The sequence below is a fragment of the Zalophus californianus genome, chromosome 3 (genome assembly GCF_009762305.2).
Source record: "Zalophus californianus isolate mZalCal1 chromosome 3, mZalCal1.pri.v2, whole genome shotgun sequence".
In the NCBI taxonomy this organism is placed as follows: domain Eukaryota; kingdom Metazoa; phylum Chordata; class Mammalia; order Carnivora; family Otariidae; genus Zalophus; species Zalophus californianus.
The window spans coordinates 190,791,442-190,817,382 of record NC_045597.1 but is presented as its reverse complement, the minus strand read 5'-3'; the positions used below and the strand labels follow the sequence as shown (position 1 = coordinate 190,817,382).

General features: G+C 45.9%; 1 protein-coding gene across 1 annotated transcript in view; it reads left to right on the top strand.

Moving 5' to 3' along the window:
- IQCA1 (IQ motif containing with AAA domain 1) overlaps positions 1-25,941 on the top strand; it is a 156,880-nt gene that overhangs the window by 36,915 nt on the left and 94,024 nt on the right. Inside the window, exon 7 of the mRNA XM_035726476.1 lies at positions 24,064-24,148. Coding sequence (XP_035582369.1) covers positions 24,064-24,148 — 85 coding nt within the window. The remainder of the gene's footprint in view (positions 1-24,063; positions 24,149-25,941) is intronic.

Genomic DNA, 25,941 nt, shown 5'->3' with positions numbered 1-25,941 from the left:
TGCTTCCTCCCACCACCCTCTGCCTCACTAACTTCTTGTTCAAGTCGAGACTCTTTAGGAAACCCTCCCTGAGGAGTCTCCCTCCAGAATTCCTCCCTATCTCCTACTTGATCTGACTGGCCCCGTGCCCACCATTACTGCCCCTGGAAGTTCGCATAATGATTAAGAACACAGGCTGGAGATTGCTGTGTAGCCGTGGGCGGGTCGTGTGGCTTCCCTGTGGGTCAGTTCCCCCCCTCCCCCGTGCTATGAGGACAAGACTCACGCCTGCCCCATGGGGTTGTTAAGAAACGCAGGGCACTTAGACCTGTACGCCAAGCCAGTTACTGTTTCTACGGTGCTGTAGCCACCTGCTCACTGAGTGCCCCTCCCCCAGTCACACAACAAGCCCGGCGGCCCAGCCTGGCGCGGAGAAGGGAGGTGTATGAATTCCACTATTAAGCAGTGGATCGTGCAAGCCACGATCCTGCAGCGCTCCACTCTTATCCAATTACCCAGTTGTGTCCAGAGGAAATATACTTGGGGTGATTTTGTGCAATCGTGGACATTTAGATAGAAAGGCATAGTTTCAAAAGAATGGAGTCTTCTGATGAAATCACACAGATGTATAATAAAATTCATTTTTATAGTGAGAAGGATACGCCCTGTGTTCCCTACCCTCAGTTATCAGGACCTTCTCTCAGGACTGCAGAGAATAGGTCTCCCACAAATATGTTTACAATAAATGAAATGATGCTTTACATTTTAAAGTCCAATTTACAGCTAGGTGACAAAACCAAGTTGAAAGCAACTGTGTACAGTTTTAACCCAGAATAAGCTGAAATCTATGAAATATACCTACATAAGCACCTATATTCATACACATATTTAACTTATTAAATATATGTTTGTATATGCATGGAAAATTTCTGGAACGATAACCCTGGAAACTGTTAGCATGTCTATGTCTGGAGTCTAGTGTGGTAATGTTACTTTTTATTTTATATTCTGTGCTATTGGAGGTGTTTTTTAACAAGTATTATTTTTACAATAAAAAGCGACATGAAAAATATAGTAGAAAGCAAAGAAAGAGAGCAATCAACTTGGGATAATCCAAAATAAATCTTTAAAATTTTAAAACCCTAATTTTCGGAAAGTAGGTTAATGCAATGGCTGCATAATACTCTTGGAAATCATCCTCTGATAGAAGAATTGGGAGACATGAGGCTGGCAGTAAATATGAGTTCTCTTCTGGAAGGTTCACGGGAGAACTTGGCGAGCCCTGGTGTCATCCTAGGAAGGGCCCCTTCCGTTGTGCCAGGGTTGTGGGTTCCTCTGGAGACCCAGCCCTCGCTGGCCAGTCCCTTGAGAACACTTCATCCTGATGTCACTGGCCTGACCACTTGGAGGCCGAGTTAAAGCAGCTCCCACGGAAATCCAAATCAAAACCTCAATGAGATACCACCTCACACCCGTCAGAATGGCTAAAATTAACAAGTCAGGAAACGACAGATGTTGGCGGGGATGCGGAGAAAGGGGAACCCTCCTACACTGTTGGTGGGAATGCAAGCTGGTGCAACCACTCTGGAAAACAGTATGGAGGTTCCTCAAACAGTTGAAAATAGAGCTACCATACGATCCAGCAATTGCACTACTGGGTATTTACCACAAAGATACAAATGTAGGGATCCGAAGGGGTACATGCACCCCGATGTTTATAGCAGCAATGTCCACCATCGCCAAACTGTGGAAAGAGCCAAGATGTCCATCGACAGATGAATGGATAAAGAAGATGTGGTATATATACACAATGGAATATTATGCAGCCATCAAAAGGAATGAGATCTTGCCATTTGCAATGACGTGGACGGAACTGGAGGGTGTTATGCTGAGCGAAATAAGTCAATCAGAGAAAGACATGTATCATATGACCTCGCTGATATGAGGAATTCTTAATCTCAGGAAACAAACTGAGGGTTGCTGGAGTGGTGGGGGGTGGGAGGGATGGGGTGGCTGGGTGATAGACACTGGGGAGGGTATGTGCTGTGGTGAGCGCTGTGAATTGTGTAAGACTGTTCAATCACAGATCTGTACTTCTGAAACAAATAATGCAACATATGTTAAGAAAAAAAAAGAAGAAGATAGCAGGAGGGGAAGAATGAAGGGGGGGACATCGGAGGGGGAGACGAACCATGAGAAACTGTGGACTCTGAAAAACAAACTGAGGGTTCTAGAGGGGAGGGGGTGGGGGATGGGTTAGCCTGGTGATGGGTGTTAAAGAGGGCACATTCTGCGTGGAGCACTGGGTGTTATGCACAAACAATGAATCATGGAACACTCCATCAAAAACTAATGATGTAATGTATGGTGATTAACATAACATAATAAAAAAAAAAAAAGCAGCTCCCACAGGTGTGCTGGGCATCATTCGCAAAGACATAAGGATTCCTCTTTTTTTAAATAATGTAAGGTCAAGGGCAAATTTATTTTCATAATTGGATTACATGTATCTGATGGACTTTGATAAAAATCCTTTTCCTTGCTTTTTTAAATCAAAGACAAATAAAAAGCAAATATTGTCTTTTGAAACATGAAACATGATCAGTCCTCAGGCTAAGTTCCAATAGGACACACAATGACAACTTGGAAAAGTTACCAGAAGTAACAATTAATGTATGCTTCCACAATTTAAAATAGGTATGCTGCGCTCGTTTGATCAACACTTATAGCTGCCAAGTTATACTGAGGTTTGTTTTTTAAGTCAATTTTTCAATTACTTTAAAAGAATCCTGTTTTGCCAATGTTAAAAGTATCACATGCTCCTGTAGAAATTGCACAAGACAGGGAGGAGTGTAGAGAGGAAAATTAAAATCATTCCTGATCTCGGCAGGCCAAGGTCGCTACTGTAAAAGTTCTCGGTAAATTTCCTTCCGTCTTTTTACTCTCACATGTGTATTTCATTTCAGTTTTATGAATCTTTTTTTAATTTTTTAGAAGTTAACATTGGGTTTTCCCATGGCCTTAAAAAATCTTCCAGAAGATGTTTTTAATGATTGCTCAGCATTCTACAGCATGGGTGTACTAGTGAATGAATTGATTACTGTCTTTTTAATCTTTTGTCAAATTGATAAAAGAAAAATGTTCTTGGTAATCTTTCCATTTGCACCTGTCTTATTAATGGGGGAGGAGTAAGGTTGTGGGGAGTGTGAAACTCTTTTGGGTTTTGTTAGTAGTACCTCTTCTGTGAACCTCCCTGTCCTGTATGTTTCGCTCTGTGATGTGATCTTTTTAAGTGATTTCTAAATTGGAGTCATCTATGTTACTGATACTAAAGCTGTTTTGGATACATTATTACAATAATGACTTCTCAGTTATCATTTGCGTTTGATTGTTTTAGCTGGCCTCTAAGAAAGCTAGAAAGAGGGAGGAAGAAAGACGCAGAAGGAGAGAAATCACACAGCCATATTAAGAACCCATTGCCCACTTCCTGTGCCCTGGGCGCCTCTGAGCCCCGGCCTGGCCACAGGGCCCATGCGTCCGCCTGTGGTTGTTGTAGGTGGCTAATGAGACAGTGCAGATGAAACACCTGGGCCCCAGAAGTTTCTCATCGAGGTTATGAATTTTATAGGCATTGTCCTACTTTAAATGAGATTTTCTCCAAATCTCATTTTCTATTATTATTAGTTGTATGTTTTACTTACTTATATATATTTTTTTTATTTTTGAGGGATAGTTGACATAAAATGTCATATTAGTTTCAGGTGTGCAACATAGTGACTCGATAAGTCTGTACATTATGCGGCACTCGCCACAAGTGTAGTCCCCATCTGTCCCCACCCAACATTATTACAATGTTACTGCGTTCTCCTGGCTGTGAGTTGTATATTATATATTTTTTTAATTTTATATTATATATATATATATTTGCACCATCGGCTAAGTGAATTCTCAGGTTATTTCTAGTAGTCTTTTAGTTGATTCTCTTGGATTTTCTCGAACACGCAGTCATGGTAAAAATGTGGCTGATACTCTCTCCCTGTCCCCCTGGTTACTCTTCCAGCCCCTCAGAAGCTCTTAAGGAGAGTCTGCTTCCTGCAGGCCTCTCTGCAGCTTCCGGAGGCGGCCGGCGTTCCTTGGCTTATGGCCGCGTCCCTTCAATCTCATCCGTGTGGCCGCACGGCCTCCTCCTCTTCTGCATGCCCCTCATTTCCCTGTGCTCCTCTCTCCAGAGGACACCTATGATTGCATTTAGGGCCCACCCAGATAATCCAGGATCGTTTCGCTGTCTCAAGATCCTGAACTGACCCACATTTACAAAGACCTTATCTCCACATAAGGTAACATTCACAGGCTCCAGGGATTAGGACCCAGTATCTCTGGGGGCCTTTATTCGGCCAACCACAATCCTCAATAGCTCTGAGATAAGCACTCTTCTCCTTTTCATCTTATGGTAGCATTCACGATGAAGGACAGAACTACACAGGTTTGCTCTAGAACAATGCTTCACTCTAGACCCCTGCTGTCCGTTAGCCTTTCTGCACTGTCCAGTGGAGTAGCCCAAGCCACATGTGGCTATTGAGCACCTGCAAGGTAATTAGGGAGGATCTGAATTTTTAATTTTATTTTGTTCTAATTAATTTGGATTTAAGCTTAAGTAGCCACATGTCACGAGTGGCTACCATGTGGGACAGTGCTCTCATGGAGACACTTGTCTTCAGAAAATATCTTGCTACAATTGATATGTCTCTTGGCTTGGGACCTGTCCTAAACTGTGACTGACATTTCAAAACCCATCAGTAAGATTTATTTTAAAGTATCATCAAGGGGTCTTGGAAGTACCCTCCTCCAACCCCTCAGGGAGGCTGCCTGCCCACAGCCAGCCCTCGAGGGGGTGCCTGCCCACAGCCAGCCCTCGAGGGGGTCTGTGGGCTCCTATCACCAAAGATGCGGCTCTCTGCCTCACTGCCCTCATGGAGCATCAGGCCACCTAAAAACCAGGGCTGACCCCAGGCCTTCGGGTCTTGCAAATTGTCCTGTTACGGAGCACTGGCACTTCCTCCCCATCTACATTTACTCAACGTGTGGAAACTATGCCTGACGTGCTGCTCAAACTTAGTCCAGAGAATAACACCCCCAGATAGAGGGATAGCTCTAGGAGCGGCCCAGTGGCACTTCTCGGATTCTAACAGACTCCTTTGAATCCATGTACTCTTAAGGAATCTGGAAGAGATGTGCATTAGGTAGCCTTACTCCATTTTTCAAGCCAACACACCGTCATTCAGAAGGGACGGTCAAGAGGAAAGGCTCTGGGGGCTTGGGGCACCCTTGGTCCTCAGCAGGGTGGGCCTGGCTGGGAATATAGTAGACAGAGCCACTGTCTCTAATCTTATTATGTGATCTTATTCATGATGAACACATACATTATAAATCACACACATACACGGGAGTAGAGTTTGTAGAGCCAGGCAACGTGGGTTCAAATCCCAGCTCTAGGCCTTACAGGCTGTGTGACCTTGAGCCAGTTTACTTAACCTCTCTGGGCCTCCCATTTCCTCATCCTAAAATGAGGATTTTTTTTTTTAAGATTTTATTTATTTATTTGACAGAGAGAGAGACAGCGAGAGCAGGAACACAAGCAGGGGGAGTGGGAGAGGGAGAAGCAGGCCTCCCGCCGAGCAGGGAGCCCGATGCGGGGCTCGATCCCAGGACCCTGGGATCATGACCTAAGCCGAGGGCGACGCTTAACGACTGAGCCACCCAGGCGCCCCCAAAATGAGGCTATTAATAGCAACTAACTCAGAGGTAGGACAACATCAATTTATTCATATAAAACCCTCGGAGCAATGAGTGGTGCATGTTACACCATCCATAATTATTTCAAGCATAGAGGAAAGCCATCATTTTCCAGACACAAAATTTGCAGTTTTCATTCCTGGCTGTGGGGCCTTGATAATCTCAGCTGTAAGCAACTTTTTGAAACGCAGCATTGGGAATCTCCAGAAAGGGAAACTGGCTGGTGGTAGATCAGGGAGAGGTAGGGCTGCCAGGGTTGGGGGTGGGGACAGAGCTGAGGGATAATAACAGGGCAGGCAAACAAAAATTAGACAGCACGGAATGTGCTTCAGATTACCAGGGCGGAGCAGTGACATGTCGACAGATCACCAGCAAGTGTGCATTCTTTCTAGAAGAGGTATTGGAATGCTTTGGGGGGGCTTTGTTCGTTTGCTTGTTTCATTTTTAAAATTAAGATATCGTTGAAATGCAGTAAAATTCGCCCTTCTGTGCACCGTTCTGTGAGTTAAGCTTTGTCACTTTAAGGTATGGACCCAGGGAGACTCTTCTCTTGTCCCCCACCCCCCCCCCGGTTATGCCAATCTGAGCTCCAGGAACTCACGCTGGAGGGGATTCCAGAACTGGGGTGACTATACTCACTGCCCAGCAGAGCCATGGGCCATGAGCAGAAATCTGCTGAAGGTGAGTGGTTTGGATGGGGGGGGAATGCCAGCTCCCCGTTGGCATGGGAGAGTGGGGGGTTTCGCCCGGGTTTCGCCCCACTCTGGCCTCCAGCTGTCCCCGCCTGGATGTCCTAAGCCCTCGGGCCCACACCAGCTTCCACCAGGACTCACTTCTTCAGAAGCAGGTCTGTTCGTCTCAGCCTCTGTGGCTCTCTGCTCTCCTACAAGACAAACCACCGGGAGCTTCCCGCAGGCGCTCTCCTGGGATCCCAGAGCTTAGGAAGTCTGCACCAGTGGCTCCTCCCGGGGCCCGGAGCTCACGAGAGGCAGGGCTGGAATCCATACTCAGGTCTCTGGATTCCAAAAGCCACGATGCTCCCACACCACCCAGCGTGTCTCCTTGCTCTGAGCATTCCAGAAGCAGAAACCTTGTCCCGTGTGTGATGTCATCTTGCAGGAAAAGATGACGGTTATCTGAGGCCACGGGGCTCATTAGATACGACCTGGACACGCAGGGCTTTCCTTCTCTCTGATTCCTTCTGTTTCCCTTCCTCCTAAACATCTGCACAATGAGCATGGTGATGACTCTATGTAGGGAGAAGGAGGGCGAGGCACCGCGGGATTCCGGAGACCTGGCATGCCCCAGTTATTTTATAGATTTCAGAGTGGGCTCTGAGAAGCGACAAGTTGGCTAAAACCTAGGTATTTACTGGCAGAACTGAAACTCGACTGCGTGAAGACTTGCAGAAACGTGAACGTATTATAAAACAGAACTGGTTTCAGGGCAGGATTCAGAATTGGGGCCTCTGAGGACTTTTCAAGGCATCAAAAAGAAATCACTAGAATGTACATGGCAGGTATCGTCTGGATAGTAGGGCCCACAGCTGGTTCTTTCTTTTATACCCCTCCATGGAGTTTTCTGCATGGAGCAGGAATAACTTTCAGAATGGAAAAAGGAGTTCCTGGAGGACAGGGAAAGGGTTGGTCGCACACAGTGAGGTGAATGAGGGGCTCTTTATTTTGAATCTACCGTTAGTAAATCCTCGAGGGCAGCTGCGGTCTGGAGAGGAGATGTGAGCACGTGTATGTTACTCAAACCGGGAGCAAATAACTTTTCTGCCATCTGTTCTGGTGGAAAATAGATCAGGTTGAACACGGGACATAAGAAGAGGTGGGATGAGAAATTAAGTGCCCGGCATTACCCACCAAGGCCTCGGGGACAGGTGCACCCGCCGCGTGAAATCACATGTATTGTACCAGCCGTCACGCTAAATCAAATGAAGAGCACCCAGCAGCTGGGGCCTCTCAAGGTCTATCCAGGTGCCAAGTCATGTTGAAAGACAGGCCCTGAGGCTCCTTCGTGAAGGCAGCGGACAGAGGCCCTTTCCATGGGCCGGGGACCCCTCCGGCTTCTACCCCCAGCTCCCACTGTGCCCTCCACTCTGCCGTGCTTCTGTGTCTGTCCCGCTTGACCCCAAGCTTTTGGGGGACGGGATAGTGATGTCTTCCTCTGGTCCTTTCCCGACCAAGCACAGGGCCTGGGATTCAGCAGACGGAATACGTGAGTTGAGCTGAGCTCATGGGTAGTGAATGCCCAAAGGTCCAACTAAATATTGTCATTAATATTGGGCCAGACTGCAGTGCCTCTCATACCAGAGGCTGCATCAGAATTAGCTGGAAAGCCTGTTAGAACACAGGTTGCTGGGCCCCATCCCCAGAAGGTCTTGGGTGAGAACTGAGAGTCTGCATTTTTTTGTTAAGTTATAATCACCTCCCACTCTTTTTACTTTATTACTTTGTGTGTGTGTGTGTGTGTGTGTGATAAAAACACTTAAGATAGGGCCTACCTTCTTAGCAAATGTTTAAGCATACAATGTGGCATTGTTAACCTCAAGCATGCAGCTAGATCTCTAGGAGCCTCATCGGTACAACCAAACGCTGACTAATAGCCACCTCGTTCCTCCCCCTAACAACCACCATTCAGCACTCATAATAGTTCACTTCACCTGTGATACTAGCTGTGTGCATTTTCCACACATCGGGCACTTTTCCTCACCACCAGCCCGGTGCCCCATAATTCAGCACAGCTCGGTCACGACCAGGAGACCGCACCGGACCCCAAAGACAGAGGGCCGGGTCCTACAAGACTGCTCCTGCTGCAGACGTCAGTCATGAGTCTCGGGCTATCCCTTGTACTTCTGACTGATCAGCTACAAATTGGGGTTCCCACGACTCCCCCCTTGGGTTCTGTAATTTGCTAAAACGGCTCACAGAACTCAGGGAAACAGGTGTACCATCTATTGTGAAAGGAGACAGAGGAACACCCAGGTAGAAGCGATGCGGAGGGCCAGGTGTGGGGGAGGGGGCACCACCTTCCTGGCGCGCCGCCCCCCCCCCCCGCCCCCGGCGCATGTTCACCAACCTGGAATATCTCCAAACCCCGCGATGTGGGGATGCTTATGGAGCCTTCATCATATGTAGGCATGATTGATCATTAACTCAGTTTCCATCCCTTCTCTGTTTTCTGGGGAACAGAGTGGGACTGAAAGTTCCAAGCTTCGCATGGCTCTGTCTTCCTCGGGGCGAGCCCCCATTCAGCCGCCCACCAGACAGCATTTCAGGGGAACAAAAGACACTCCTATCACCCAGGGATTTACGAGCCCCTGTGTGAGCAAGTGGGGTCAAAGGACAATTGCTAGAACAAAGGATGCTCCTAGTGCTCTGATCACTTAGGAAATGACAAGGGTTTTAGGAGTCTGTGCCAGGAACCAAGGGCAGAGACCAATATATATATTTTTTCTATTCTTTCAGTGTGCCTCCAACTCTGAGGTCCTCAGTTCATTTCCTTTGGGAATATACCCAAAAGTGAGAAAGTGTTTTCACAATGGCTGCACCAATTTACATTCCCACCAACAGCACACAAGGGTTCCCTTCTCTCATTATTTTTCATCTCTGATGCTAGGCCTGCTGACAGGTGTGAGGTGATAGCTCACTGTGGTTTTGATTTGCACTTCCCCGATGATGAGTGATGTTGGGATCTTTTCAGATACCTGTTGGCCCTTCGTATGTCTTTGAGAAATGTCTATTCAGTTCCTTTGCCCATTTTTTAATCAGGTTTTTTTTTTTTGATATTGAGTTTTAGGAGTTCCTCCTATATTTTAGATGTTAACCCTTCGTCAGATATATGGCTTGCAAATATTTTCTCCCATTTTCTAGGTTGCCTGTTCATTTCGTTGATTGTTTCCTTTGCTGTACAAAAGCTTTTTTGTTTAATGTCATTCCACTTGTCTAGTTTTGCTTTTGTTGCCTGCATTTTTGGTGTAGACTTTGAGTTTCTAACAAGCTCCAGGGTCATGCTGATGCCCCTGTTCCTGGGACTGTAAACTTTGAGTAGTCCTGGGCCAAAGTTACTGCCATGCTTGCACCGTGTCTAGGGAAGGGGACTGTGTAAGGAATCACCCGAAGGAGTGGCAGAGCACTACTGAAAAAATTCAAACCGATATTATCCTGGGAATGTGAAAGCCCGGGAATCTATTGACTGAGGTCACTAACTGGGAGAGCCAGATGAATTTGGAGCCGTCCGCTTTCTAGTGCTTAATACACCATGACCAAGGACAGGCTGAGTGTTCTTTAGAGAGCCCTTTGGTTTGTTTTAGCTAGCTCTTAATTTCTGTGTCCTATGGTGACATAAGGCAACATGTATGAGTTGCTTCGGACAGAAATTATCCTGCCTTGGTTCTTCACAAATCTGTATTTGCCACTTAACCAAGTAAGGTCAGAGAATCTTCAGAATTAAGCTTTATGCCCTAAAGCTGCCCTTTCCTGTAATTCGTTCTGTTGCGCTCTATAAATGATTATTTTTAAGAGTGGCACCTAAGAAATGGGTTGAAAACATACACATCTGACTGTTTTGCTAACTTACACTTTTGCTTCTATGGCTACCTTCCGAGGCTCCCCGGAGTCTTGAGATAGACAAGGGAATGAATGCCTTACTCCTTAAATGAGGAAGGGTTGACGGGTGAACGACGCTGGGGTTTTGAAGTAGGAGTGTGTGGACAGAAACTGACCACAGCCTATTTGAATAGGAAATCTCTGTGTTCCTTCCTAAAGTGATGTGCTCTTGCCTAGGTATCCATTTTTCTTTACAAATAAATATTTAAGACAGAAAGGTGAAAGTAAGCTGTGTGTGTCATTTCCTCAACTGAAGAGTAACCAAAATCAAAATAGTAAATTACGTGATCACTAACATATTGTTTCTTTTAATAAAATAAGAATGGGCAGAGGGTAAGGCAGGGAGGTTCCCATAGGATTCAAGCATGAGCAAAGGTATTACTTTCGAATCAAGAAGGAATCTTCCATCTTGAGTGATAATTGCTTATAATATCCCACTAATAAGTAGAAACATCAATGAATAAATCAGATTCTGCAATGTGCCACTATGAGACCGTCTTGCTTTGCACACTACTTTTTCCTCCTCTCCTTTGAGAAATGGTGAGCCCCTCAGTTTCCCAAGGAGGGCCGTGGTAATTAAGTCCATGTGCAGCCAATTGCCTTTATTGAGTGTAAGTGAATTTATAGGCAGCAAGTGACATTTCTGGAGGCTTCTGTGCAGTGGCACAAGCTGCTTTCTTTAGAACACGAGAGAAATTTATGAGCCTGCTGACATTAATGGAGGTAGCTGGATGAGTGGGGGTGGGGATCGGCCGGAAGCCCCTCCATCCATATATTTTTCATACTTGATGAAACACAGATAAATCCCTGTCCTGGGAGTCTGAAATGGTGGGACCCATTGAAGCACAGTGTCAGACCTCAAGGGAAATATTTATCATTTTAGTAGTTCTGCTTTCTAAATCACTGCAAATTCTAGAGCTGGTCATTTTCACGTTTCTGCAAGACTTTTTGACAATACGGATAAATTTTTAATAGGCCCTCACTTCACCAAGCGTTCTGTACCTCTACTCGCTAACTGAAAGATATAAGGCACGGGTGTTTTTCTCCTCAAGCTTCCTCAATAAAAGCATATCCAGTCAGATGGCTATGTCAAATATATTTTTATAAGAAAGTAACATTAATCATGGAGTAGATTCTGTAAGAAACTAACATTGCCTTTCCCCACCAACTTCTGTCACATATAAATCATAGAGTTTCTAGAACAGAAAGGAACTTTAGAAATGGTTTAATAGGAGCACCATACTTATTTTTTAACCAACTGAAGGCATAAACCTAGTTCAACTACCACGTGGCAGAGGAAAGCGAAATAAGTACCCCCCCAACCCCATGACAGAGCGCTTTGCTCGGCCACACAGCTAACTAGCACAACAGCCCACTTTCTTCATTTCCAAGAAACGACTATCTTCACGATGCAGCTAGCCACCAGATGTCTCTTTATTGTGTCTAGAGCTTTATTTTGCATTTTTATTACTGGAACCTCAACCAACCGTTGCTACCCATCACCATCGGCTCAGTCCGCGTGGGTCCCAAAGTTTCTGGAGCTGCTCCAGGTCAGGCTCTGCGTGGGCAAGTCACTGAAACCTGCTAAGCCTCAGTTTTCTCCGAAAACCAATGACAACAATAGGCGTACCTACCTTGTAGGACAGTTGGAAGCAGTACATAGGACGACGGCATCAAGTTCTGAGCACATAAGTGTTAATGATGAATACACTACTATGGAAGGTTCTTTGCAATTCCTTTCAATACACTGACTAGGTCAGGTTATCCAGAAATTACACCACATTTTCAATGACCATAGGCCATCACATTGAAGATGTTCAGGGTAAAGGCAAGATTAGCAGATTAGCTAGATTAGCAGCAGCTGATGTAGGGAATGGACCTATTGGCTGGGGGCCGAGGACATCGTCCTTTCCACCTGGAAAGGACATCTGACTTGAATAGTCTTCCCTGGTTCTGCAAAATCATCAACTTTGTCCAACAAATGTCCTATTTTGAGGCTGACTTTGGATACATCATACAGATGGCAGTGCAATCATCTGAAAAGAGAGGGGGAAAAACCCTGGACCGGAAGAGCTGTTAGAAGCTACCCAAACAGGGGCGCCTGAGTGGCTCAGTCAGTTAAGCATCTACCTTCGGCTTGGGTCATGATCCCAGGGTTCTGGGATCAAGCCCCACATCAGGCTCCCTGCTCAGCAGGGAGCCTGCTTCTCCCTCTGCCTCCTCCGCTCTCCCCCGGCTTGTGCTCTCTCGCTCGCTCACTCTCTCTCTCAAATAAATAAATAAAATCTTGAAGAAAAAAAAAAAGCTACCTGTTTGGGTAGGCTGTCCTATCCCACCTCCGACAACCAGAGGCCCAGGGCCCAGGCCTGCGTTCCCGGCCCTTCTCTGTCTCCCTGGCAGTCTCATCTGGGCACATGGCTTTCCATCCCATCCAGGCTCGAGAGACGTGGAGATCTGGCGGTCCACTCAGAATCACTCAGATGTCCGGGGGACCTCCTAGGCTCCAAGCCCTTATTCCCTCCGAGCTGCCCCCACACAGCCTCTCCCGTCCCAGCAGGTGGAGAACCCACCCTGCCAGTCTCTTAGCCACAACCCTGACACCTCTCCTCTCAGCCCAACGTCTAGTCCATCGGAAAATGCCATTGGCTTTACCTTCAGAATATGCCCCAAATCCACCCACTTCTCAGGCCTCCGTCTTCACTGCCACTGGATCTGGTTTGAGCCACATCAGCCCCAACCTCGATTGTGTGGCCTCCTAACACATCCCTGCAATCATTCTAGCCCTCCCCCAACCAGATCTGTTTCAGCATGCCGACAGTATTCACTATCTACTGCTGCTAACGTTATCACTCCGGCTTACAAACCTAGAGGCCGGAAAACCCATTGAGAGTCTCACCATTGCAGTGGATCAGGAGTCTGGACTTAGCTGGATCCTCTGTTCAGGGTCCCACAAAGTCTCGTTGGTTTTCAAGCTCTGTGGTGGCAGGCAGCATGCAGTTCCTTGTGGGCTGCCAGACCAAGAGCCTCAGTGCTTGCTGGCTGTTGACTGGAGTCACCCCCAGCTCCTGGCTAGGTAGGCCTCCCAGTCTGGCAGCAGGCCCCATCAAGGCCAGCAAGGGAGCGAGTCTGGGAGAAAGGTGGGAATTAGGACCGCATAGAACAATCAGAGAAGTGACATCCGGTCACCATGCTTGCTGCATTCTGTTGGTTACAAGCCAGCCACCAGTCCCACCCATACTCAAGAGGAAGGAAACACGCAGTGGCACAAATACAGGGACCGCATACAGTCTGTCCACCACAGAGAGGAAGAAACATCCTTTAAAACCCTCAGGTGGGTCATGACCCTGCACCGGTTTCCTTTGCACTCCTGGCCTCACTGTCCTGCGGCATTGGCCCCGACCCGCTGCTCCCAGACATCCAGATCAGCCCATGAACACCTCCCTCCCCAGAGCAGGTGCTGTGAGGGCTCCGCAGGAACCCCTCCCCAGGAGTTCTCACTCCCAGACGTGTCCCAGCAGGATCTGGGAGAAGGGAAGTCAGAGGCATGCGATTATAGTGCTGGAAACTTATTCTATAGGATTTTTTTAAAAATTACATGTCATGATTTTCTTGTTGTTGTCCATCTCCAACCTGTTTGTGTTTTGACTTTTGTCTCTGGCTCAGTAGTTATTTCAGAGAGTACTTTTAGATTTCCAAGTGGCTCAAGATCAGACCTCAAGTGTTTATTCCCACAAACATAAACAGTTAAGTGGTAGGAAGATTCAATGTTATGTATACTAATAAAAGCAATATGATCATCTCAGTTCATGCAGAAAAACCATTTCAGAGCATCAAATACCCACTTATTTTAAAATTTAAAAACAGAAAGGCCAGGATTAATTCTTGGCATAATAAAGTGTAAGCTGAATAAAAACAAAGACCTTTATATCTTCTATTTACTGCTTTTTCCCAGTGCTCGAACAGTGTCTAGCACATAGTAGATACTCAATAAACAAGCTCTGAGTTGGTGAATGAATGAGTAATGAATGAATGAAATATCCAGTATTTTTTAAAACAAAAGAAAGCTCTGCACTTAATGAAAAAACACCGTAGGCCTTCCCATGAAAGGAAAGGACCATATGGATGGATGGCTTTGCCCCTAATAATAATCTGTGCCATAATAGAAATTGTTTTCAGTAGGATGATATGAGAAAGAAATGAGAATAAATATTTTAAAGGAAGTGGCAAAATGTATTTTTAAATCAATGGGATAGACTAAAGATGAAAGAAAAATATGTGAAAATTTAAGAAGTCCACAAATGTTAAAAGGATGGAATGAAAAGACTTGAATAAATGGCCAGATAGGCCACGTTCCTGGTTAAATGGAAAGAGGACACATCTGCTCTAGGTAATTTATAGAGAGAGTGCTATTCCAATTAAAATCTCAACAGGATTATTTATTGAACTTGAAAACACAATTATTAAAGCCATTAGGATTAAAACAAGAAGAGAAGAACAACAGGAAGGAAAAATGGCATTGTGTTTTCAAGTATATTATAAAGAAAAATAAGGTAAATGCATTATACTGATATGAAAGCATAAAAACATAGATCAACGGAGCCAAGTAGAGAGCCCAGGCACTGACAAACAGATGGAAATAAATAGTGTGTGATAAATTAAGTAAAAAAAGTCATAGGAATACAAACAGCATAGTTGCAATAACTAGATTGATTTGATTATTAAGGTCAACAAGGAGTAGAAAGCAGAATGGAGAATTTAGCCCTCCTAGAGACAGGTCACAATTTTCTAACTTACAGAAACAAAAATATTGTCAAAGAAAATTGGACTGATTCTACTGTAAAATTTACAAAGTCTGTATAATAGTCAAACTCTGAAATAAGACATAAAAGGAAACCAACCAAATATGACATTTGTTTTTATTGTAATTTATTTTGGCTTATCATTTTATTTAATCACCAACATAATTCCCATATGCTATAGCAAGGAGAACAATACAAAAACGTACAAGGAAGAGCTTGTTGGCCTTCCTCTGTCCATCCACACAGCTGTGCGTGACCCCAGCTGCACCACACTGTGTCACTGTTCACTGGTCTCCACGCACCTGTAGACAGAAATACACACCCATGAGGCTCTCTTCCTCCCTCTTCCCTCTATAACGCACATCACTTCCCAGCCTGTTCTTTCTCCTTGATATTCTACCATTAACATCCCCGCTATTCCCATAGAGTAGGTATGTCTTTGTGAGAGCTGAATTTATTCATCCGTACAAGTGCTTACAAAGTGCCCGCAGTGAACAGGTAAAGAAGAGATGAAGTCAGGTCCAGAAGCTGAGTCCCGCCGCGAGGCTTTACCATAATTGTAGAACCATTCCCCAGTGGGCGATTATTTGCGGGATTTTATTACAGTTTTTATTATTTACAGTTTTTGCTAGTACAAACAGCACATCACAGAGTACCTCTGCTTTCATTTCTGTGAGGAGTCATAACAGTGGAATTGTTGGGGCAAACGATGTGGAAGGTGTTTAGAACACACACGACCCCAAAAGTATTGGGAATCCATGGTCTAAGGGCTCATGCAAACACAGCAAGTGGCTGTGATGAGCGGGGGCGCCCTGGGCATCCAGGTAGAAGTCCAAGCCGGAATCCAGGCTCTTCACATAGGGAACCATTTGCCTTAGGATAAGTTGCTTAAACTCCTGCGCTTCCAAATGTCCTCCTTTGCAAAATGGAGAGAAATGCTCATCTCGCAGAATTTCTGTAAGGATGAAATGAGAAACTATTTTGCAAAAGGCATGTGTGAAAATGCATTGTGAATGTTTGTGCAACAAGCATGTGAGATGTTAGAATTTCTGCTACAAGAGTGGACCCAAGAAACGAGGAGACACAGATATGCATGGGGCACAGAGCAAAGTGTCAACCTCACTAGCAGCCAAAGAAACTCAAATTCATATCTGGCTTCCATTTTACAATATGATGGAGGCATCAGAGGAAGGAGAGAGCTAACCTATTGGTGCAACAGGTGAGCGGGTCACCGGAGAAGCCGCCCCGCCCCCGCCCCCCCCCTCAGGAGAAGCAACCAAGTCAGGCTTGGGTCTCCTTTCTCGGCTCTTTGCCCAGGGCTTTCTGCCGGCAGCAGGTCTCAGGAGATCTTCCAGAGAAAATACATACATCCAGGAGGGGAGCACGCCCCATGCCCTGGAGTAATCTCACTGATAAAATTTAGAATGAGGAAATATTTAAAAAATATTTGTAAGATCTGTCAGTACACATCCCGTGGTTATTTCAGGTATGGAAATAACCACCCAAATGTCCTGGAACGGGAGCTGAGACAATAGCTCATTGATCACATTTTCTCAACACACTTGGCTCTGGGCTGACAAAAGAGCTTTTTCCATTTCCTGCTGAGGGAAGACAGAGCCGCGTGGTGTGCTTGGGTGTGAATTCTCTTCTCTCGGGAAGTGACCGGGGGACTTTTCCCAGTGTACCACCATCACCCTGCCTCCCCCGGACAATCACCTCTGATTTTCCCAAACAGGTTGGTGCAGTTAGCAGGAGATGCCCGTGAAGTGTGAACTCAGGTGACCTGTATTGGGTTGGGTCAAGTGCACGGCAGATCTAGACAAGCCAGGTCGGCACCTTGGCATCTAAAAGGCGGTTTCTCTGCCCCAGTTCTGGCCCCTGCCTCCAGACTATGGAGCCCTGGTGGAAACAAATTTCGGGCACAATAAGGAAATGGCAACACCATTGCCTGAGCCACCCAGATAACCAGGCAAACACTATTTGTACAAAATAAAATAAGGGATACTTCCCACTTCCCCCTGTGGAGATGGAGAGTTGGGCAGGAGGGGCCACTGGCCTCCAGGCTTGGGTTCCATGTGCCTCAGGCTGGAACTTCTCTCTTGGGCTAAGAGAAGCTCAGAACAAACGCCACATCTGTAGGGCCAAGACAAGGATTGGAAGCGGGATCATGGACCAAGGATTTGGGTGGGGGTGGGGGAGAACCAAGTGAGAACGGGTTAGGACCGAACAGTGGGATCCCTTGCCACCTGTGACACCCACACAGAAGCTCAGTTAGGGGAGAGCAGGTGTGATGGGTGCAGATCTCGCTTAGGAGCGAAGAGGTTGGAGGCCTTTACCCTAAATAACTCTGATCGTGCAATGTGGAGTCAAGAACAGGATTGACAGAAGAAGCTGGAAGGAAAGACCACCACAGCTGTCCAACCGTGGAACAACTAGAACATATCATCCCCTAGAAGAGTCATTCTCTGGCAGGGACGGGGACTGGTGGCTCCTTGGCTTCCTTCTTTTGTACTATTCTAGGAGTAGTCCAGACTGAGTGATACGGAAATGTCATTTATTTTTGAAAAATATCAAACAGTCTCCAGAGTTTGATATATGATATATCCTACATCCAGTGTTCAGATTCAAATCTTCCTAAATATGTTTAGGGAAAAGATTCAATGAATCACCTCAAATAAAGCCTATCTTTTGGAAATTGGGCTTAATTTAATACAAATTAAATTTTGTTCCAAAAAGCTGAATTCTTGCTTTAAAATAAACGTGACCCCCATGGGATGTGCCGGCATCTGTGTGCCGGTGACTCAATGCTAAGACTCTAAAATATCTGATGAATCCAGTCATTTCAAGCTCCATATCTGCTTCTCAGGCTTTGTGTTCTCGGACGGTTTTCCCCTTTCTTGCTTCTCCTTTTCCGTCTTGGTCTGTAGATTTGGTGAGATGAGGGAGCCATCCGCGCATAGTCCAGGGGATCTTTCACGCAGCCATGTGCCGAGTTCCATTTTTTGCCTCGCCTGCTGCATTAGGTGGTCGGGTGCCGGCCCGCTTTGACCTTGCCTGTTGCAGCCATTGGAGGACAAATGGAAGATGGGGTGGGGGTGGGGGTGGGGTGTCCGGGAATGACATCGCAGCACAAGCTGCACGTTTACTTGGCGAATCAGCAAAACGATGAAATGTCAGAGATAATCAAATGTCTTTGGGAATCAAGATTCAAAGTATAATTGAGGGAAAGCTGTGATTTCAGTACTTATGCACAGAGGCAGCGTGTTTAACACAATCATTTTGCAGAGCTTGTTGTGTTAAAAATTTAAGTAGAGAAGATCCCCGCATCCATTAAAGGGTTTTCCAAACTGCAAAGAGAAACCAAAGTAATTATCCAAAAACATCCCCGTTCTTCTCCACCCCAGATATACCTACCTCAGCAAGGCCTTCGGCTGTCAGATAGGGGGACACATGTTTTACTTGGCCGAAAATTTTATTTTACGCAAGATAGTGAGGGAAGACCCCTGATACGATGACATTTCAGCGTGTGTTATCTCCGCGGATGAGCATGTCTCCGAGGAGGGAGAATCCAGGTAGACGGAGGAGTAGCTGGGTAAGTGAGCAGGAGGAAGGTCGTGGCGGTCCAGCCAGGGAGGTGGCAGGGGAGTGTTACAAAGGCCATTGCAAGTGGAGAGACCACATCATTTCATGTGCAAACCAGAACACTTTAAGAATGAAACGGGGTGCGTTATTAATTGCCTATGAACGAGGCCAGGAAGCAGGGACATAAGTTAATTATAGGGACACTGGTTTCACTTTGAGTGAGAGAGTTGGCAGACTTTGGAGCGGAGACAGGGCACGATATGGCTTCTGTTTTAAAAGGTTCACTCTGGCTGCTGTGAGGAGTGTAGTGGGAACAGGAGCAGAGGGGGCAGCAAGGATCCAGTTCGTTGTAGGAAGGCATGGAGAGATGGTGGTGGCTGGGAGCAGCACAAGCAGTGGGAGGTGGTCAGACTGCTGGGGCGGTTGGAAGGTAGAGCCAGCAGGGTTGGCGGATGGATTGAACGGAGATGTAAAAGAGGAGAGCACACCAGCAGGATTCTAGATTTTTGCCCCGGGAGCGACTAGAAGAGTTCCCATATATTCTGAAATGGGGAAATGCAAGAGGAGGAAGAGGTTGGGGGGCACAAGGTGAGAACAAGAGCGGAGTCTGGGCCCATCTGAGCCTGAAGAACTGACTGCACTTTGCAGGGGGATGCTGGGCAGGCAGTTGAATGTAGGTCTGCAGCCCAAGGGACAGACGAGTAGGAGACTGGGCGTTGGGAGAGGGGAAGCCCGCGGTGCTGTTTGAAGCCTTGAAACCAGATGAGACCCTGATGGGTGTGCACAGAAGAGAGCCTGAGGATGAAGCCCTGGGTCCCCCAGCACCTACAGGTGGGGAGACGAGACCCTGGCCCAGAAAGCTAAGCAGGTGGTCAGCAGGGGCAGGAGAGCATGGAGGGAATCCAATTAGCACTTCATTTCAGAAGGAGGGGACAGTGGAGAGCTCAAATATCAATTATTGGCCGTGCAATCTGAGCTCCTCCTGTGTGAAGAAGAGGAGGGGGAGCTAAAAGGTCAGAGGAGGGAAGAGAGAGGCAGGAGGAAGCCAAGAAAGAGAACCTTCCAGAAAAAAAGGGACTCAGCCATCTAAGAGATCCAGAGAGAATGGAATGGAGTTGTAAATCATCCTCAGAAGTCAGAAGCAGCAAACTCCTCGCCAAGCTCATGGATTAGCTTCCTAGGGTGACCATAACAAGTACCACAACCTGGGCAGCTGAAAAAGCTGGAATTCACTCCCTCAAAGTCTGGGGCTCCAAGTCCAAGACCTCCACGGTGTCGGCCGGGTTGGTGCCTTGCACAGGCTGTGAGGGAAAGCTGTTCCAGGCCTCTCTCACTGGTATGTGGACAGCCAGCTTCTCCCTATGTCCTCACACGGTCCTTGCTCTGTGCGTGTCTGTGCTGGGGTCCGAATTTCCCCTTTTTATAAAGACGCTAGTCATGTTGGATTTGAGCCCACCCTACTCCACCCAGTATGACCTCCTCTCAACTAATGCCATCTGCAATGGCCCTATTTCCAAATAAGACCACATTCTGAGGTCCTGGGAATTAGGACCAGGCTGGCGCATCCTGGAGAGCGGGGGTCCCATCCCCCAGTGAAGAGAGAGGGCCAGCCATCTCTGCCTGATGGCAGCTCCCCACTCTCCTCCCCCAGGACACATTCAGACAACCGGTAGCAGAGTCCCGGGGAGGGGTGAGTAGGAGAACTTTCCAGGCCAAGAGCCCATCATTTTGCGACTCTGGTTGTTTGAATAATGTCGATGTTCCCACCATGTGTCAGCCCTAAGCACAGCGGCGGGTTTTCCGGACAGGGGCCTGGATAGGCACCAGTGGTGTCCAGACACCGTGGGTGGTGGGCATACACCGTGTCTGTGCCCAAGGGAAAGGACCGCTTCCGCCCCTGGTGATGCGGCGACTACGGAGAAGGTGAAGACAAGAATGACACCCGCGAGGGGGGCAGCGGAGTCCAACAGAAACCAGATACGTTGTTTCCACGTGCAATCTTTCCTGGCCGATTATAGGCCATGCTGTCAGCCCCCAGCGGCTTCTGCCAGGAACGCGGTGGGAACCAAACTAAATTCTCTTCACTCGTCCCCAAGTCGAAGCCGTCTGTCCGCTGCAGGGTTTACAGCTCACGGGGTGCTGAGTCCAGAGCGCTGAAACACTCCTCACCTCGCAGCTTCCTGATGATGAGCAGCAGGAGAGATCAAGCGTGTCCAGCTCTGAGCACCCTGACTCGGGAGAGGGAAGGCCACGTCCCCATCTCTGCCACCGCACACAACTGAAAATGTGAGGGTGACAACCAGCAGCCGAGGAAACATAAAATAAAATTCAAAACCTGCGTTCTCTCAGCGTGCTCTGGGTGACTAAGTCACAGGGACAAGGCTAAGGAGAGAAGCCCAATCAGTGCAAACCCAGGGTGCACTTGGAATATCCCAAAGCAGGGAAGCAACTGCCGTGGGGACAGAGGACTCCTTGATGAGGGAGGGAGAACACGGGGTGGTGTGAGCACAGGGAAGTGTGTGTGTGTGTGTGTGTGTGTGTGTGCGTGTGTGCCTGTGTGCATGTGTGTGCAGGTGTGTGGGGGGTGAGACAAAAACTATCAGGCTACACTGTCATTTCTAGATATGAATTTTAAAATATATCTTTTAAATGTGTACATTACAACAGTTTTTACATTTTTTAAGGTCAAGACATCCAATTTCAGATTATCATGAATTATTCAAACTAATGTGACTAAAAAAATTAGTATGTTCTTTTATCTGTTAAAAATAGAGTTAATACTATTTTGCAAAAAAAAAGTACTATGAACAATGTAATATTTTACATCTTACTATGACAATGCATATGTGATATAATTAATTCTACTTTAGAAACGGCACATGTAAATCCTTTTGGGTTTTAGTTTATATAAGTTTCTAGGTTTGTTCTGTGTCCTCACAAACACTCAAGCTTTGAAGTGTGGAAATAAAATTAGACAGTGGAACTGCCTGTAAAGGTGGCTGTCAGGGGAATGGGTGAGTGGGTGCACAGAAGAGAGAGTGCTCGAGCTTTTAGTCCAAATGTATTCGCAGGCCAAGTGATGCACAGAACAAGACAGACTGTGGTCAGGCAGTTTAATAAGCATTGAGATTTGAGTCTTGTGGATAAGCAGTGTCTGAGGTCAACCCTATATGTACCAACCATGTGATTGTGGAAGGTGAGGGCACTGAGATAAGAGCTGACAATTTAACCTTCAGATCACTCTTTCCCATCACTGCACCCAGAATCTAGTTGGTACTAATCAGGTGTTTGTTGATTGACTATATGGATGGATGGATGGATTGGTGGATGGATGGATGGATGGATGGATGGATGGATGGATGGTTGGAAGGATGGATGGTTGGATGGACAGACGGATGGTTGGATAGATGGACAGACAGGTGGATGGGTAAATGAGTGCATGAGGCCACCAAAGTAGCTACAATAATGGCATCTCCATTGACAGAATGGCGTACTTAGTGTGTGATCTCCGTCGTCTTCATCCCTGCATTTGCCCACACATGCCCAATTGTATTCAGTTCCTTTCAAAGCAAAGCTGAGGGGCTGAGTCATGTTCCGACTGAATGAGCCCACAGGAAAAGTTCAAGAGACCTGAGATATTTTGTCCAGGCAATGATGTGACTATTTTTAAACATTTTTAAATGCTTTCAGAGTAATCCCATGGAAACAATGGGGTCGCAGCAGGCAGGGCGTGCTGGCTCCTCGGCAGAACCAAGCACCGGCCCCAACCCAGAATCGTTGTGGTCCTCACCATCATGCATCTGCCTAAAAAAAAAAGTTTCATTTAACAATATCCTTGAGGACACAGTAAAAAATAATTGTATTAAGACTTGACCCTTGACTACACAGCTTTTTCATATTCTATGTGACAAAATCAGGAGTGCAGCCTTGGGCTGCTCGTGGAAATAAGGTGGCCGTGAGGAAGCAAACCTGTGAGGTCGTCTGCCTGCAGCTGAACCAGCCACTTTCCATGGAACGTTTCAAGAAAACGACTGACAAACTTTGACTTTTGAGAGACATTTTCTCAAAAGTGAACCAAATGAGTCTGAAAGAAAAGCTCTGACCTAGCAAAAATTAAAATTTTGGCAATCTCGTAATCACCTCTGTGAGCCTGAGAGCTTCCCCATTACTTAGAGTTTCGGTTTTGAGACTAGTGTAGTTATTGATGAATGTGATTTTGATATGATGGAATGTGTCAAATGTGAGGACAGATTTTCTTCCCAAACTTCATCCGAAACAGCATACTGTGGCAGAATGAATACAGAAGCACGTATGAGCACGCAGCTACCTTCCATCAAACCAGACATAAAAAGATTTCAAAGATGCAGAACAGGAACACTCTTCTCACTATTTTGTTTTGTTTTGTTTTGTTTTGGAAAATATAGTAAAAATGTGATTTATGTGAACATATAATGAGTTTATCATTGTTATTTTTAAGTGAATTTAAAATGTGTATTTCAGAAATTTCCCTGTTTTAATATCTATTACAGTAAATATCAACAGCTATAACTCATATAAACAAAAGCTCCTTGAGATATTCAAAAATTATCAAGGGTACAAAGGGCTCCAAAGTCAAAAGTTTGAGAACCACTGCTGTGGACTCATCTGAAGCACGTTTGTCTCCTCTAATCCTTAGATTCTCCACGTTGGTGGATTCGTGGAACTTAGAAAGAGTAACTACACATGCCTCCTGAAATTCCTCGATATTAAGTTGCAAAGTCTGCTTTTTAAAATGTAGAAATTATAGGGTGACACACAAAAAATTTACTATTTGAAACCCATTCAAAATGGAGCCTAGCCTTAGGGAAACCAAAACTTGCCCGCGTATTTCATGCACTATTACTAAATTTGTCATCTGAACGACTCCAGCCTTCTGTTTAGTTTCAAAATCCTGTGTTTATCCTAAGTTTTAAACAGGAAGAAGTGATTTGTGCTTCTGTCTTCATTCCTAACTCAAGCACAGAGTACCTCAATAATTAAAAAAAAAAAAAAAAAAAAGAGGGAGAAGAGTACAATCTGTTCTAAAGAGAGGTGTGTCCGTCTTGGAGTAACAATTGCCTGGAGGAAGCAAACCTCTAGGAACATGGGCGGGTCCTGCTGCTCCTTGGAGGCACCTGTGTCCAGCCGCAAGGGGCAGGGAGCTTCCACCCTAAGAGCCCTCCCCCATTTCAGTTACCATGGGCAGAGCCAGCCAGTGGGAAGTATAACAGAGACGACAGAGTTCATTCCTACTTGATTTCCCTCTTTTTCTTCCTCAGGAACTTAACCGGCACATTTCCTGAATACCCTAACGTGGAAGAAGGAGGGTCCGCCATTATCTTTTCCAACAAGACCCCACAACAGGTACGGAGATGCTTGAGAAATAAAACACAAATCTATTGTAATCCCATTTCTTTAAACTGTAACGTGAATGCGTTCATAGTGTCATTAGTTTTGGGTTATTCTCCTGCAAATATTTACATGGAAATATTTCGATGTTTCATCAATTATGTACTTTTAAATTTATTTCAAAATGAATTCGTTCTTCCTCCTGTCTTACCTTTGAAAGAGACATGACAGCACGTGGGGCTTACTTTCTTGGTAAATTCTGAGCAGCCTGATTTCAAGGGCCCTTTATGTTCTGGTCCCTGCTTGCCTCCCAGGGTCATCAGCTGTCGCCTCGCCCCCCATCTTCCTACCATGAGCCCCAGCAGTCCACTCGCCTGCCCTCCTCATGCCCCGTGTCACTGCACCTTCAGTGTCTTTGTGCACGTCATGCTCTCCTCTTAGGCCAGGCTGGCCTTGTCCCCTGCTTCATTCCTGCTCACCTGTCCAGAGTCAGGAGTCAGCTCTTTGCCATATTGATGTTCTTCCAGAGAAACATCTCCGTAGATGTTCCAGTGGCATCTGATGAAATTGAGTTCTAAGGCTGTTTTTAGAGATGTCTCAATAAACTAGAAATAGGAAAACTGTTCGTAACCTCAGAGTATTAATCATAGAAACCAAGAGAAAATTAGCATCATGCTCAACAGAAGAGCACTAGAAGCATTTCTATTAAAAGTGAAACTCATACTCATATACTCAAGCTGATATACTGGACCACATAAAACTCAAATGGCAAAAAATACCATAATTGGAAGTAAAAGCATATGATAAACTGGAGAAAATATTTGCAACACAGGTGACAATAGCTACCTTTCATATATAAAGGGTTCTTAGGAAATAATAAGAAAAATCTAAACACCTCAGTAGAAAAGAAGGCCAAATGTTAACTTAATTTTTAAAACTTTAAAACTCACTAGCAAAGAAACTCAAATATAAAATAATGTTACTATATCTCTTTTCACCTGTAGGATTGGTAAAAACTTTAAATCATAATCATCGCTGGAGTTGGTGAGCATGTGGAGAAAAGTCACTCCCACATATTATAACTGGACGCATAAATACATAAATTGGCATGACCTTTTTGAGGGACATGGACCAAGTGAACATCAGACGTTTAATGCGCATACTCTTTGACCCATAAGTGCTATTTAAGGAATTTATACGAAGCAAATAATAAGACAAGTTGCCATAGACCGGAGGCAACAAACTTTTGTCATAAGGGGCCAAATAATAAACATTTGAGCCTATGGAACACAGATCCTCTTCCACAAGTACTCAACTCTGCTATTCTAGCATGAAAGTGGAAACAGACCATAGGTAATGAATGGGCATGGCTGTGTTTCAATAAAGTTTTATTTACAAACTGGGCAGCAGGCCAGATTTGCCCCATGCATATGATTTGCCGACCCCTGCCATAGACGACTGAAACAGCTGTTGGGGGCCGCCCCGTTTATAGCACTGACAAAGACGGCAGACTACGGTTCATGAGGAGGGAACCAGTTAGGGCGCATGAAGCACTACACAGCAGTAAAAGCTCTGCTACAAATCAGGGTTTCTCCAGCTCAGCCCTCCTGACCCCACGGTCAGCCTCCCATCCCCCTGTGCTCCCTCGAGGGAGCTGTCAGGGTCCCAGGGACGTGCTCTTCCCCCACCTCCCTGTCAGGAGCTGACACAGCTCCTCAGCCCTCGCTCCAGCCTCTGGCAGACTCCTGTCCTCCTCAGAACTCAGTGAACACATACTATCCCCCCTACCGTGTGGCAGTTCATCAAGC